The 16,159-nt window shown below is 44.6% G+C and overlaps 1 protein-coding gene across 1 annotated transcript in view; it reads right to left on the bottom strand.

Annotated features, from left to right (window-relative positions):
• Positions 1-16,159, bottom strand: part of pde8a (phosphodiesterase 8A) — an 89,045-nt gene continuing 72,886 nt past the window's right edge. Inside the window, exons 9-22 of the mRNA XM_060924279.1 lie at positions 14,527-14,615; positions 13,902-13,953; positions 13,697-13,739; positions 13,517-13,594; positions 13,336-13,406; positions 11,484-11,648; positions 11,222-11,270; positions 10,498-10,633; positions 10,046-10,244; positions 9,728-9,945; positions 8,802-8,934; positions 8,474-8,635; positions 4,146-4,275; positions 1-2,004 (exon numbers count right to left, since the gene is read on the bottom strand). Of these exons, the coding sequence (XP_060780262.1) occupies positions 1,898-2,004; positions 4,146-4,275; positions 8,474-8,635; positions 8,802-8,934; positions 9,728-9,945; positions 10,046-10,244; positions 10,498-10,633; positions 11,222-11,270; positions 11,484-11,648; positions 13,336-13,406; positions 13,517-13,594; positions 13,697-13,739; positions 13,902-13,953; positions 14,527-14,615 (1,632 nt within the window). The 3' untranslated portion in view covers positions 1-1,897. The remainder of the gene's footprint in view (positions 2,005-4,145; positions 4,276-8,473; positions 8,636-8,801; positions 8,935-9,727; positions 9,946-10,045; positions 10,245-10,497; positions 10,634-11,221; positions 11,271-11,483; positions 11,649-13,335; positions 13,407-13,516; positions 13,595-13,696; positions 13,740-13,901; positions 13,954-14,526; positions 14,616-16,159) is intronic.

The raw sequence follows: 16,159 nt of genomic DNA, 5'->3' as shown, positions 1-16,159 counted from the left end.
TGAGAGAAAACTCCTTTATATTCTGCAATTCAGAATAAAAGTTTGCTTTACACCTTTAACATGTCACACAGATCCATGTAGCTTCTTCTTCATCGCCGTGACCCATCATCATCATCCTGGACTTCCTCCTCGGCTGCTGCTCGTGTTTTTTTCCAGTGTAAAATTCAGAGTCTATACAAAAATATGGAGCTTTACTCAGCGTTCTGTTACAGCGGTGTGTTATTACAAACGTGTCCGGATGTCCACTGCAGTGAGACAGGTGTCCAACGCAGTGAGACAGGTGTCCAACGCAGTGAGACAGTGGGCTGTGCTGTATAAATAGCGTATAAAATAAGGCAGTCTCTTCAGTAGGATAAACCGGATACAAAAACCCTCACTGGGAAAAAAATCATTCAAGTCCAAGACACGGTTAACGTTTCACAGATTCTCGCCATGCTGCAACACTCTGCCTTCCCATGAGGCTCTGGGGACACACACACACACACACACACACACACACACACACACACACACACACACACACACACACACACACACACACTCCATCCATTGTTCACATCTGATTAGGCATGTGCCGATATCAAATTCATATCATTCTAACCACCGAAACATTGAATCACGGTAATATAATAAAATCACGACACCACATTGGAACAACAGCAAGACGTCTGCCACGTTCTTTCATCAGAAAGGAAGAGGAAGAGGAGAAAGGAAAAAAAATGTAATGGAGAATTAAAGAACAAATGAAGCTGGAGATGGAAGATGTAATAAAATCATGAAAAGAAAGAAAGAAAAATAAAAAAAGATAAAAAGTAAAGAAAAAGAAAATTGAAAGAAAGGAAAAAGAAAGAAAAAAGACAAAATAGAGAAAATGTAAAAAAATGTAGAAAATAAAGACAATTAAAATCAAAAGAAATAGCAAGAGAATGAAAGAATGACAAAATGCAAACAAAAATGAAAAACAGAAAAAGGATGAAAAGCAAAAATAAAATTAAAAGAAAGAAAACAAACTAAAGATAAAAAATAAAGAAAAGTAGAATGAAAAGAAAGAAAGATGTCAGCAAAGACAACTAAAAAAGAACTAAAGAAAAAAATGATATGAAAATCAAAAGAAAGGAAAGAAAGAGAACAGAATTGCCTCTTCTCTGAGGGACACACACACACACACACACACACACACACACACACACACACACCTCCTGCTCTCACAGTCTCCAAACTCAGGCCCATTTGAGAAAAGCGTTATGTCTCCACCTACCCAGCCTCCTCCTGAATGAGATTTGTTAAAGATAATATTGTGCGTGTTGAATATCGTGATATCTCGTCTAACCGATGATCGGCACATGCCCAACCCTCCACAGCGCAACAGGAAGTAATGTCATTCATTTAAAAAAATAGACATGTTTATGCTTATGTCATGAGTCGTACGATTATTGTTCGTGCGTGTTAATCAGCTTTGGCTTCAGAGATTCATCGGTTTAGCTACAAATCACTCACATCATTAATGATTAGTGTGGAACAACAAAGGAGAGAACAAAAAGAACAAAAATAAATACAGACAAATGAGTGAACGGATGAGTAGAGGATCAGAGTGAGGTGCGATGATCTTAGTGTTTCCTGATGCTCTTCACACACACACACACACACACACACACACACACACACACACACACACCCTGTAAAGCCGTGTGCAGGAAGGCCACACGTGTAGTCCGAGTGTATGTTCATTTAAACCAGCAGGGGGCGTCGAGTCTCACACCATTATAAAGTCCAGGGTTAGAGAGACGCCTTTATTTAGTCCATGAGAAAGAGAGACCGTAGCCGTAGTGTTCACTCTGTGTGTGTGCGTGTGTGTGTGTGTGTGTGTGTGTGTGTGTGTGTGTGTGTGTGTGATGAACTAATCCGGCGGTGGTCTCAGGCTGTGTAATTTGCGCTCATCCAGACCTTTCCAATATTTAAAGTTGTTGTCTAAATGCTGCATGAGATTCGGGAAATCAGCAAAAGCTGCAGAGAAACAGAAGAGAAAACATTAATACTAATCTCACACACACACACACACACACACACACACACACACACACACACACACACCCAGGCCCGCCGACAGGGGGGGACAAACGGGTATGTTGTCCCGGGCCCAGGAATGGGGAGGGCCCAGAACTGGGCTCTCATGAAGTTGCGATTATTTTATTTCATTTCAAAATGTGTTGATTTGGGGGAGAAATGTGCTATATTTGCATTCAATAAATGATTTCTAGATCTTTTGCCTTTATTGCAGGGGTCGGCAATTAAGTTTGGACCCGGGCCAAATTTTTTTTCTGACAATGGCATCGCGGGCCATGGCCATGCTTTTCTAATGGGGGAAAAAAGTTGTTATATTTTTTTTCTATTATATTAAAAATAAATGTTATTTAACTTTTTAAATGCATTTAATTTCATTTCATTTCAAACATTAATTTGCTTCTATGCGCTGTTATTATGCCGACTGCTGCATCTCCTGGCGTCTCTCATGAAACAGGCGACCTGCCTAGCAACCTGCCGTAACTAATATATACAATTGCCGGTTGTTTATTCTTTTGGATGATGTGTAAATGATTAGCTGAAGATTGCTAGCTATCGATGCAAAATGTCGTTGTCAAAAGCTACGGGCCAACTTTCAGTCACGGTTCCAACACTACCGTGTCCCAAGGGAAATCGTTGGTTTTGTCCGCGACCCATTCTCCATCCGAAGCGAGGAATTCTCCTCATTGGCGAAAAAAACCATCAGCTCGTTAGACGAGGCAACACTTCAGTTGGAGCTCATTGATTTCCAGACAAGCTCCCTCGTCCGTGATGCGTTTAGTGAGCATTCCGTGGAGGATTTCTGGATCGGATGCTCGGAGGAATACACGGGGATTAAGAAACTTGCCCTTTATGTGCTGACGATGTTTCCATCTACCTACACGTGTGAGTCAAGCTTTTCTTCAATGAACGCAATCAAAACACACGAGAGGAACCGTCTGACCAATACAAACCTGGAGAACTGCTTGAGGATAAAAGTGACATCCCTGTCGCCCGACATCCACAAAATTGTGACCGAAGGGAAGTGTCACTTTTCCCATTAAGTGAGTACTGGCCTTGTTAATAGTCTTTTTAAATAGTCATATTGTTTGATCTTATTTAAATCGTAATTTCCTCTTTTTTCTTTCTTTATTCAGGAGCAGCGCAGATCCTTCTCCCACGCCGCTGATGTGCATTCGCTTTTTTTTCTTTTTTTTTTTAAATTAGGCTATTTGATATTTGAGCCGACCTTGTTATGTTTTTTTTAATGTAGCCTAATGAAACATAGGCTATTTTTTCACCTTGTCCATTGCGAGAGGGAGACAGGGCACTTTTGTTTTCCATAAGATTACGCGCACACGCGTGCCAATTACCGTTCCGACCTGTGCGTCAAGTAAGGCTAAATAGGCTGCAAGGATGTTCTACCTGTTGCTTTTGTCACGTTACTTATCAGCTACACTTCAATAAATGTTACGAAATCGGTGGAATTGTTGTATTTTTTTAAATAAAACATGAGGTTTAAAAAATATATTAAAAATCATATCGGGTGAGTAGAGACTGGGATAAGAGAGGTGGGTGTGTGTGTGGGTTGGCCCGGGGGGGGGTTGTTGGGGGGGCCCATTCAGAGCATTTTGTCCCGGGCCCAGCCAAAGCTGTCAGCGGCCCTGCACACACCTATGATACAGGTGGTAAGACACTTGCATTTTGTTCATTGGCCCTTGCGAGTTTGTAAGTGAGCTTCAGTGGACGGAGTGACTCACTAAAAGACTCACTGACCAACTGACTCAGTGTCTGACTCACTGACCGCCTCGTTCACTCAGCGGCCGATTCATTCACACACTCACTTAATAAATCACTGATTCACTCATCAGACTCACTGACCAACTGACTGACTCACTGAACGACTGACACACTCAGTGTCTCACTCTGGCCATCTATGTCACCAGCTGTCTCACTTAGTGACCACATGACTGACTATCTCACTCTCACATTATCTCACTCTCAGACTGACCATTTTACAAACAGGCTACATCACTCTCAGAAAGACGATCTCACTATCAGATTGACTGTATATATGTATATATAAACTGTGTGTGTGTGCTTACCGTCCCAGGCGTCAAACATGTCCGTGATGAAGTAGTCGATGAAGGAAATCTGAGATTTAGGAATGCTGCAGGTGTTCCGGTCAAACACAGGCATTACCACGGGCAGACCCTGTCTTTTCTCTTCATCCGTCTACACACGCGCACACACACACACACACAAAATTCCATAAATCATTAACAGAAAAGAGCAACACACACTTGTAGCTGACGTATTCTGTCCTGACAAATTATACTGTTATGTTAAGTTATGCTATGACACACACCTACACTGGATTAAGGCATGATCAGTGTGCATATATAAGGATGCCAAAGACGGACTCACTCTGCAAAGTATTGAGTTGTCTAGACACTTTACCAAGCCATGCTTTATTCTGATTTCCTGGTTTCCTGAGTCCTCTTCCTGGTCGTTGCATTCTGCTTTAGTCTGTACCTTTGATAGTCTGTTTGTGCCTCACCTGACCTATTGCTTGTTTACTATTCACGATTTATACCTGCCGTTTTGGATTGTTTGCCTGATTATCTTATTCTTATTAAATATTTTCTGCACCTACTGTACATCCGTCTCCACCACCCCTCTCTGACAGAATACTTTGCCTAACATGGATGTAGCAGAAATTAACCAGCACACCCTTCAACGCCATGCCCGGGTTTCAATGCCTCAGGCCCCAGCCGTGTTTTTCCAACAGCCAATTGGAATAGACATCCCGGCACCCTATGATGGAGTGGAATCTCACCCAAAGGGATTCATGTTACAATGTGCCTTTTTTTTATGCTGACTTGGAGGAGTCCAAGGCTCCAGAGCCAGTCTAGGGTAGCTGCATGATTAACTGGCTCACGGAACGAGCAGGCTGATGGGTTGATTACCTTATTAGAGTTGAACACCCTTGCCTACAAAACTCACAGTCATTTCATGTTAAGCTGGTACCTGTATGAGGCTTTGGAGAGGGAGGACCCCCATGAATTTTTTTTTTTTTTGGGGGGGGCTACTACATTGGAGGGCAACGCAGCAGAGAAGGCCATCACTCTAGAATTCTTTCCAAAGGCCAACACAGTGGCAGCAGAGACCGTTGCACCTGAATTCCTCCCAAAGGCCAACACAGTGGCAGCGGAGCAGGTCGTCGTTCCTGAGCTCCTCCCAAAGGCCAACGCAGCAGCAGTGGAGGAGGCCGTCATTCCTGTGCTCCTCCCAAAGGCTGACACAGCGGCAGCAGAGAGGCTGTCATTCCTGAGCTCCTCCCAAAGGCCAATGCAACAGCAGCAGAGGAGGCCGTTGTTGCTGAGCTCCTCCCAAAGGCTGACACAACAGTAGAAGAGGCCATCATTCCTGTGCTCCTCCCAAAGGCTGATGCAGCAGCAGCAGAAGAGGCTGTCATTCCTGAGCTACTCCCGAAGGCCAATGCAACAGCAGCGGAAGAGGCTGTCATTCCTGTGTTCCTCCCAAAGGCTGACACAGCAGCAGCAGAAGAGGGCATCACTCCTGAGCTCCTCCCAAAGGCCAACACAGTGGCAGCGGAGGAGGCTGTCACTCCAGTGCTCATCCCAAAGGCTGATGCAGCGGCAGCAGAGACCGTCGCTCCTGAACTCCTCCCAAAAACCGATGCAGTGGCAGCAGAGGAGGCTGTCATTCCTGAGCTCCTCCCAAAAGCAGAGACAGCAGCAGTGGAGGAGGCCACCATTGCTGAGCTCCTCCCAAAGGCTGATGCAACAGCGGAAGAGGCCATAATTCCTGTGCTCCTCCCAAAGGCTGATGCAGTGGCTACAGAGGAGGCTGCCATTCTTTAGCTCCTCCCAAAGGCCAATGTAGCAGCAGCGGAGGAGGCTGTCATTCCTGAGCTCCTCTCAAAGGCCGCCGCAGTGGCAGTCGAGGAGGCCGTCGTTCCTGAGCTCCTTCCAAAGGGTGATGCAGCCACAGCGGAGGAGGCCATCATTCCTGATCTCCTCCCATAGGCCGACGCAGCAGCAGCAGAGGAGGCAGTTGTTACTGAGTTCCTCCCAAAGGCTGATGCAGCAGTAGCAGAGGAGGCCATCATTCCTGAGCTCCTCCCAAAGGCTGATGCAGCAGCAGAGGGCATCATTCCTGTGCTCCTCCCAAAGGCTGACGCAGCTGGAGCAGAAGAGGCTGTCATTCCTGAGCTCCTCCCAAAGGCCAACGCAGTGGCAGCGGAGGAGGCCGTTGCTCTAGTGCTCATCCCAAAAGCTGATGCAGCGGCAGCAGAGACCGTCGCTCCGGAACTCCTCCCAAAGGCTGATGCAGTGGCAGCAGAGGAGGCAGTTGTTCCTGAGCTCCTCCCAAAGGCCGATGCTGCGGTAGCAGAGGAGGCCGTCGTTCCTGAGCTCCTCCCAAAGGCTGACTCAGCGGCAGCAAAAGAGGCTGTCATTCCTGAGTTCCTCCCAAAGGCTGATGCAGCAGTAGCAGAGGAGGCCATCATTCCTGAGCTCCTCCCAAAGGCCGATGCAGTGGCAGTGGAGGAGGTCGTTGCTCCTGAGCTCCGCTCAAAGGCTGATACAGCAGCAGCAGTGGAGGCCATCTCTCCAGAGTCAGTTCCTCAGCCAATCCCACAGCCAGTCACACAGCCAGTCCCAGAGCCAGCACCCGAACCAGAACCAAAGCCAGAGTCAGGCGCCAGTGTCAATGCCAGAGCAAGAGTCAGAGTCAGTGCCTGAACCAGAGCCAGAGCTGGAGCCAATGCCAAAGCTAGAGACAGTGCCAGAACCTGCACCAGAGTTGGAGACAATGCCAGAGCCAGTGCCAGAACCAGAGCCAGACCCAGTTCCAGAACTGGCATCAGAGGCCAATGGGGCATCCTCTGCCCCAGATTTCTTTGAAGATGTTGGCATTCTGCCGCCACCTGGCTTTGAAGATGTTGTCGTCCTGCTGCCGGCTGGCTTTGAAGACATCAGTGTTCTGCTGCCGCCCAGCTTTGAAGATGTTGTCGTCCTGCCACTGCCCTGCTTTGAAGTCGTCATCCCACCGCTGGGTTGTGAGGACATAACCTCCGTGCCACCAGGCTTTGACAAGGGCAAGAGCAGCGTTCAGATAGAGCCCAGTCAGGAGCCCAAGTCCTGCCCAGAGCTCTTCCCATGTCCAGTTCGGAGCCCAAGTCTTCCCCAGAGCCCAGATCCAGGTCCTGTCCAGAGCCCGAGCCCAAGTCCTCACCTGAGCCAAGAATCCAGTGCCACATCGGCCCAGAGTGGAGCACCGATGGCACAGCATCCAGCATTAGGCCCTCATCCCCGGGCCCATGGAAGATGGATTTAAGCTGGGGGGAGGGGGTTCTGTCACACTTGCATGCGTTGGCTGACTCTCGCACACGCTCTAAACAGCATATGCTACGAACGGACTCATGTGCACGTGCCGCTAATGACACACCTGCACTGGATTAAGGCATGATCAGTACACATATATAAGGACACCAAGGACAGACTCACTTTGTGAAGTACTGAGTTGTTTAGACACTTTACTGAGCCATGCTTTGTTTTGATTTCATGGTTTCCTGTTCCTGGTCATTAAGAAGAAACCTTTATTTGTTACAAGCACACTTCAAGCACAGTGAAATTCATCCTCTGCATTTAACCCATCTGAAGCAGTGAACACACGCACACACTCAGAGCAGTGGGCAGCCACACCAGAGCGCCCAGGGGAGCAGTCAGGGGTTCGGTACCTCGCTCAAGGGCACCTCAGCCCAAGGCTGCCCCACATCAACCTAACTGCCTACCTAACCGGAGCACCCGGAGGAAACCCATGCAGACACGGGAAGAACATGCAAACTCCACACAGAAAGGCCCTCGCCGGCCTCTGGGTTCGAACCCGGAACCTTCTTGCTGTGAGGCGACCGTGCTAACCACTACACCACCGTGCCGCCTTTGCATTCCATTTTAGTCTGTACCTTTGATAGTCTATTTGTGCCTCACCTGACCTATTGCTTGTTTACTGTTCACGATTTATACCTGCCATTTTGGACTGCCTGATTATCTTGTTCATATTAAATATATTCTGCACCTAAAGCCGCCTCCACCACCCCTCTCTGACAACAATACTGGTGCTTTACACTACTGCCCTACATATACTGTGCATTATAATGCTTTATTATTTTACTATGCTAAATATTCAGTATAATATATTACACTATGCTGCTATATTATTCTAAAATATATAGTGCACACTATACTACTATACTACACAACATTACTCAGGATAAAGTGTAATGAACTGCTTTAAACCTGGTTCAGCACTTACCACACTCTACTCCTGTACTGCTTTAGTACCCTACTATACTCAGTACACCGTATAACCCGTATGGCCTGCTCCTCCCTGTGTGAACACACACCTGAGCGAAGTACTCCTCAGAGATACGCCCCGCCCACTCGATACAGAGCTGCAACGGCCTGCAGGGGTTTGAGATGTCAGCACACTTTATCAGCATCCGCTTGACCAGCATCCGATTCTCCGCCACACTGAGGATGCCTTTCACATCGTCATCACTGTTATTCTGTTTTACACACACACACACACACACACACACACACACACACACACACACACACACACACAGAAAATAATGTTAAGAACACTCCAACATGAAATGACCACCATCAGGAAGGAACGTGTGTGTGTGTCTGTGTGTGTGTGTTTGTGTGTGTTTGTTTGTATCTCACCCCATTTTCCTCCAAGGCAGCAAGCGGTTTGTTGATGCTGTTGACGAATTTGTTGACGTGTTCAAAGTGTTTGGTCATTTCAGTGGCGAGAACCATATCAATGATGGCCTGCCTCAGCGTCCGGTACTCATTCCTGTGTGAACAACAGTATCATCATCACCATCATCATCACCACCATCATCATCTACATCACCATCATTATCATCACCATCATCATCATCACCACCATCATCCTCACCGTCTTCATCACCATCATCATCCTCCTCACCATCATTCTCACCGTCATCACCATCATCGTCATCACCACCATCATCATCACCACCATCATCACCATTGCCATCATCACCACCACCATCACTATCATCATCATCACCACCATCTTCATCACCATCATAATCACCAACATCATCACCATCATTATTACCACCATCATCACCACCACCATCATCATCATCACCATCATCATTACCACCATCATCATCACCATCATCATCATCATCATCATCACCATCACCACCATCATCAGCACCATCACCATCATCACTGTCACTACCATCATTGATCCTCTTTGTAAGTGAGTCTGACTCTCTGTAAATGAATCTAATACTCTGTGAATGAATCCAAATCCCTGCGAATGAATCTGACTCTTTATGAATGAATTGAAGCTCTGCAATAAAATTTGACTCACTGCAAACAAATCTGACTCAGTTTGTGTGCACCTGATTCACTCTGAGTGAATCGAACTCTTGCAAGAGTGAATCCAGAACAATTTATAAAAATTTGACTCCTTGTGAATGAATCTGATTCCTAGTGAGTGAATTTGAATTTCTGTAAATAAAGCCTGAGCAAATCTGGTTTGATGTAAGTGAGCATTTATTCAGGTATCTGTGTGTGTGTGTGTGTGTGTGTGTGTGTGTACAGTATACCTCTCCATGTTCTTAAAGATGTTGCTCTTGTCATCCCGTGTGCTGAGCTGGAAGGCGAGTGCGGCGTGGTGACTCTCCAGCACCGCTGTGTCATTGTATAAAATAGCGAGGTCACTTCCTGCATTGCACAGGAAGGAGTTTGTTCGTCCCGGGTGATCGACGTCGTGTACCGTTGCCGCGATCAGAGCTGCTACCTCATCAATCGGATCCAGACTTTGCTAAAATCAGAAAGAGAGAGTGAGTTCTCCAGCTTTCTGTACATGGTCGCATCATTCATGAGAAAAGACCTGACTAACAATACTCTGTGTGTGCGTGTACCTTTACACGCTCCTTGCACAGGAAGTAGGCGGTGGCATGCAGCACGTCTGCGGCGTGGGTGGAGTTGTGGTACGAGTTGCTGGCATGGTAATTAGCCTCGATGACCTGGAGCCACGAGCGCAATGTTGCCTCAGAACAGTTCAGGAACTCACACACCCCAAATCGCGAGAAGATCTTCAGCCCCAGATACGTCAGCGGCCTGATGGAGGAACAATACAGACTTTATAAAGTGTGTCTGACTGAACATGATAACATTTTACACCATCCACAACTCAGACTGTTTTTATTCTAGACTCTGGAGTGAACCATTTCATAGTGTACGCAGGGGCGTTCATTTATTTACTGTGACCTGTCAATCAAGGGGAACTTAAAATATAGATATGATAGCAGCATCACAAATAAACATTAACGCCAGGTCCTTTATAGATAGATGTAAATAAGAGAACTTGAACCTTTTCATGGTTGCCGCCTCCAGGCTGAAGATGTCAAAGTCCCAAGATTCTTCGTTCTCCATCGTTTGTGCAACTCGCGGTGGGATGTCGTTCAGAGACAGAGGCGTGGTCAGGTGACTCGGGATGTGATGTGGCTCTATGACAGACATTACATTACAGGCGTTTAGCAGATGCTTTTATCCAGAGCGACATATAACACACCCAGATCAGCCTGGGGAGCAGTTGGGGGTTCGGTGCCTTGCTCAAGGGCACTTCAGCCATTCCTGCTGGTCCAGGGATTTGAACCAGCAACCTTTTGGTCCCAAAGCTGCTTCTCTAACCGTTAGCCATGACTTCCCCCCAGACAGATGAGATTGGGGTTTACTTATTAAATTAAACAATAATTAAAAACAATTATAATTACAAATAGTTAATATCAAAATTTAAAGTCTGTTAATAGCACAATTAATATTAATATTCTAATTGATGTACTTTAATATTCAAATTAATGTCCTAATTTGTTGATTAAGTGTAATAGCCAGAATAAGTTACTAATTAATATAGTTTAACATCCTAAATAATGAATTCTAACTGCTTCATTAGTAATTTGAATGAATAGTTCACTGTGAAGCTTGCTTTAATAATCATGTATTACAATACAAACATGCACATCTACATTAGCATAACCCCGCCCACTCCTTAAGTTAATAAAGAGGCAGTAACGAGGACTTTAGGAAACACTTACGTTTCGCCGAGAAGATGTACTCATTCCCTGATAACCTGCGCAGCCCATCCTACATAACACACACACACACACACACACACACACACGGTGATTTTACAGGACAATTCAGGACACACTTTCCTACCGCTAGATTATCTACCATATGTGCTGCTTATGCTACAAAGTGTGTACCATGCAATGGATATGCTAACAGTGTAAGGGTACATGGTGTATACCAGATATCAGCAAACCCCATCTATCTACCCCAGCTCTACCCTCCTACCGTCATTAACCCCCCAACAAGGTCATTGGTGTGTGGGTCCTCGTCCTTGGTGCCAAGTTGAGGTGAGTAGAGTTCCGTCGTCCTGAGAATCTCCAGCACTCGGTCCAGAGCCTCAGCCACCGGCATCGGACTGCTCTCCTGAGCTGCATTAATGATGTTTATCACCTAGACAGACAAACACACATGACATTGTTCAAGAAGATCGATGGAAAACTGCCATCCCTGGAGCACCAAGTGTTAACAATCAACACCATGGCTGGAAAGCCACACCCTAGAGACACATCTCCACAACATCAACATCTCCACAAACACAAACAACATCAAGAATATGAGCAGGTCTTCCACACTGAAGCAGGTGGCACAAATGCAGCTGAAGTCACACTTAAGGTGCTACCAGAATTCTCCTTCCTTTTCAGTGTGTTCCAGAAGGAGGTGAGTGAGAACACAAAGAACACAGACCTTTATGGCTGGATAGCAGTATCTCTACACCAGTGGCTACTTTTGAACTTTGCATGTTTAATCAAAATATTACAGGAACCTATGCTGGAGACCAACAACCACAAATTTCATGTCTGTGTCATGGTCTTGATCACCTACACCCGTGACAGTTGTGGATTAATGGTTACGGCTGTGGGTTATTGATCAGAAGGTTTGGGTTTCATGCCCCAACACCACCAAGCTGCCATTGCTGAGCCCTTGACTATGGCCCTTAATCCTCAACACAACTTCCAAACAAACTGGGATGTGCAAAGAAAAGAATTCCACTGTAATGGAATGTGTGTGATAAATAAAGTTCTTCTTCTTTTTCAAGATGAGAGTTCCTGGTAACCCACAAGGGCTGTTATGCTGAAATGAATCCTCCATCCCCTTCACCATATGAGGGGTAAGAACACCCAGAGTAGAAACCCCCTTTTCACCACCGCCTCCAGCCACGAACATCATCCACATCCCTTTAAGGAAACCTTGTACAGAGTCCACCACACTGAGTGCCTGCAACAGGTAGAGTGCTGAGACTCATTCAGGATTTCAATATCCCATCATCCAGCCTCTATGCTGGTCCCAAAACCTGATGGTACTCTAAGGTTCTGCAAAATACTACAACACGGAATATGACAGCTACAGTATTTGGTGCCCCGTCAAGCATTTAGAAATGTCACACTACATCTTCTACCTGGACACAGTCTCACATGCCTCCGAACTTTTGCTAGACAGTCTGGTACATTTCGTCACAAAGCATAGCCAGGACACGCCTATTTTTACAGAATGACAAACACGTCTTTGCCGAAGCATTTGGAAAAATCTGCAAGAATGTCTCATTTACCCATCGCTGTTTACCATGTCTCACGAACAAAAGACCTTTTTTTTTTTACAATGGGATGGAAGTCTTTCTCATGATGTTTAAAAGGTTTTTTTCCATATGAAACTGGCACATGGATGTGCAGAGTGCAAATCAGAGTGCAAGTTCCCCTAATTTCCTAGTTTTAGTTTTTCTAAGTTCCATTACTTTCATAGTTCTAGTAATTCTTAGTTCCACTAGTTTCCAAGTTCTTGTCTCTCCTATTTCTCTTGGATGTCTCTGGGTCACACAGGAACCATATTGTCAGGTGTTTGCTAAAGACAGACTTTAGGTACTCGGCTAAAACCTTGCGTCTCGTGCTGCTGGGTCTGACATGTTGGGCTTAAAGTGAATTTTCAGCATCACAAGGACATCATTCCTGCAGAAACACCACTGTTACACCATAACACTGAGCTCAGGAGATGCCTCATGATAATGCACAGTCCACAAAAGGAGTATAAACATTCAGAGCAGTTAAAGACAGACAGACAGACAGACAGACAGACAGACAGACACCTTAGTGATGGGAGCTTCTATGGTCATGGAGTGAATCCTTGCCATAGACGAGTGCCTCCTTTGAGAACTTCCTGCAACAAACAAACACACAATATTACACCCACGCCAAACCTGACAAACTACAAAGACAGCAAATCTCTCTCTCTCTCTCTCTCTCTCTCTCTCTCTCTCTCTCTCTCACCATCACTCCCTCGTGATGTAGTTGATCGTACATCTAGCGATCCTTTCCTCCGGTCTTTATGTTTACTGGACTGAATGTCTGGGGACAAAAAAAAGAACGCACAAACTGTCAAGCATCAGTTTTACACACACACACACACACACACACACACACACACACACACACACACACACACACTACCTGTCTGTGATTCAGCCTGGACTCGTTCACTTGACCGTTCAGACTGCAGAACACACACACACACACACACACACACACACACACACACACACACACACACACACACACATTATCAGGCTATTAGACAGAACACACTCAGTAATGAAATACACTCTGCGTTGTTCTAAGTGGTGTGTGTGTGTATGTGTGTGTGTGTGTTGCTTACCTTGTTATTGTCGTTTAAAGGCCTGTTTATGGACACATAGTGTCTGACTTTACTACAAGAGAAAAAATACACATATACATGAGAAGATATTTTGTTTATGTAGAAGAAGAAGAAAAGGCAGAGGAAAAACTCATGTCCACTAGAGGGCATTACAGCATTGTGTGAGCAGGAGGCTGTAATGGGAGGAGTCTGTTTGGAACATGTGATTCTGTATAATGATGCATTTCCCTTGGAAGCAGGAAGTGTGGCTTTTGACATCTTGAATTGTTTGATGCATTTCCACAAGTCAGCCAACCGCGTACCATGCCAACCCCATATCAGCCAATCGCACACATCGTTCATGTTTATGGGGTGGGATAGAAGCAATCTTCAATTTCCTAGTTCTAATCTCACCTAGTTCCCCTAGTTTCATACTTCAAGTCTCTCCTATTTCTGATCTCTCCTTGTCTTTCCTGGTCCACTAGTTTACAACTCGAATTTAATTTGCTAGTTTCCCATAGATTCTGTTTCCTCTTTGTCCAGTGGTGTGGGAGTTTGCTTTACCTGTGTGTTTTTGGGATGGAGTGATCACTCTGCCTCTCTCTCTCACACACACACACACACACACACACACACACACACTCACCCTCCCTGTCCAATGACAGGTGTGATCTTCACATTCTGTTGCACGCTGTCACCGTTCTTCTTTTTGGCATAATAAAGACCCTGCCATTCCTGAAACACACACACACACACACACACACACTGTAAAGCTGTAATTCACTCTGTTTTAAGGAGTGTATGTGTAACACTGGTGTAAGTTCATGTTTATTATAGATGGTTTATGATCAGTAATATCACCGATATTAAACATTAATGCTTTAGTAGGAGAGAGTGGTGTGTGTCCTGGAGGCTGCATTTGATGTGTCTCCCCACCGTTTCAAACACTATTTACTCTGTGTGTGTCTGTGTGTGTCTGTGTGTCACCTTCGCTAGCAATGGGAATATTTTGTAGCCGGCGTGCCCGAGTGCCAACAGAAACACACACCACATTTAAGTGTCAAAATAACAAACTTCCAACTTATGTTGTATTATAGTAAACAGACTAACCCCAAACTAGCATTATAGTAAATTGACAAATCACAAAGTAGCATTATAGTACCGGTACATATACTAATCACAAAGTAGTATTACATCACATATACTAACCCCAAACTAATGTTACAATAAACAGACTAATCACAAAGTAATGTTATAGTTCATGTACTAACCCCAAGCTAGCATTATAGTAAACATACCAATCACAAAATAGCGTCATAGTGCGTAAACTAATCACAAACTAACATTATAGTAAATTGACTAATCACAAAATACCATTATAAAACATATATTAACCCAAACTAACATTGTAGTAAACAGACTAATCACAAAGTAGCATCATGCTAAGTTAACTAATCATAAACTAACAATACAGTAAACAGACTAATCTCAAAGTAGTGTTACAGTACATGTATTAACCCCAAACTAGCATTACAATAAACTGACTAATCACAAATCAGAATTATAGTATATATACTAATCACAAATCAACATTATAGTATGTGAACTAACCCCAAACTAACATTATATTAAACTGACTAATCCCAAAGTGGCATTATATAACATGTATTAACCCCAGACTAGCATCATATTAAACAGACTAATCACAAATTAACATTATAGTGCATGTACTAACCCCAACTAACATTATAGCAAACAAACTAATCACAAAGTAACATCATAGTATATACTAATCACAATGTAGCATTATAGTATATATACTAACCCCAAACTAGCATTATAGTAAACAGACTAATCGCAAATTAGCATTATAGTATGTGTACTAATCATAGAGTAGCATTACAGTACATATACTAACCCCAAACTAACATTATAGTAAACAGACTAACCCCAAACTAGCACTAGACTAACATACATGTGTGTTTAGTGGACTAACATAACAAACTTCCAACTTAATCATACACTGTACAGGAGGATGATTGCGTTGTGGAGGGGGGTGATGTGGGGGATAAATGTGTTCTGGCCAAAGGTGATGTGGGGGATAAGTGTATTGTGGAAGAAGGTGATGTAAGGGACAAATGCCCTCTGGATGAAGGCAATGAGATAAGTGCATTCTGGCCAAAGGTGATGTGGGGATTAGTGCTTTACATACTAAAGTTAGGCAGGGGATAAATGTTTTCTGGAGATGTGTGATGTAGGGGATAAGTGTGTTCTGGATG

This window comes from Neoarius graeffei, chromosome 6 (assembly GCF_027579695.1).
Source record: "Neoarius graeffei isolate fNeoGra1 chromosome 6, fNeoGra1.pri, whole genome shotgun sequence".
NCBI lineage: Eukaryota > Metazoa > Chordata > Actinopteri > Siluriformes > Ariidae > Neoarius > Neoarius graeffei.
Note: the sequence above shows the minus strand (reverse complement) of the source record. Positions and strands in the feature narration are given on the sequence as shown.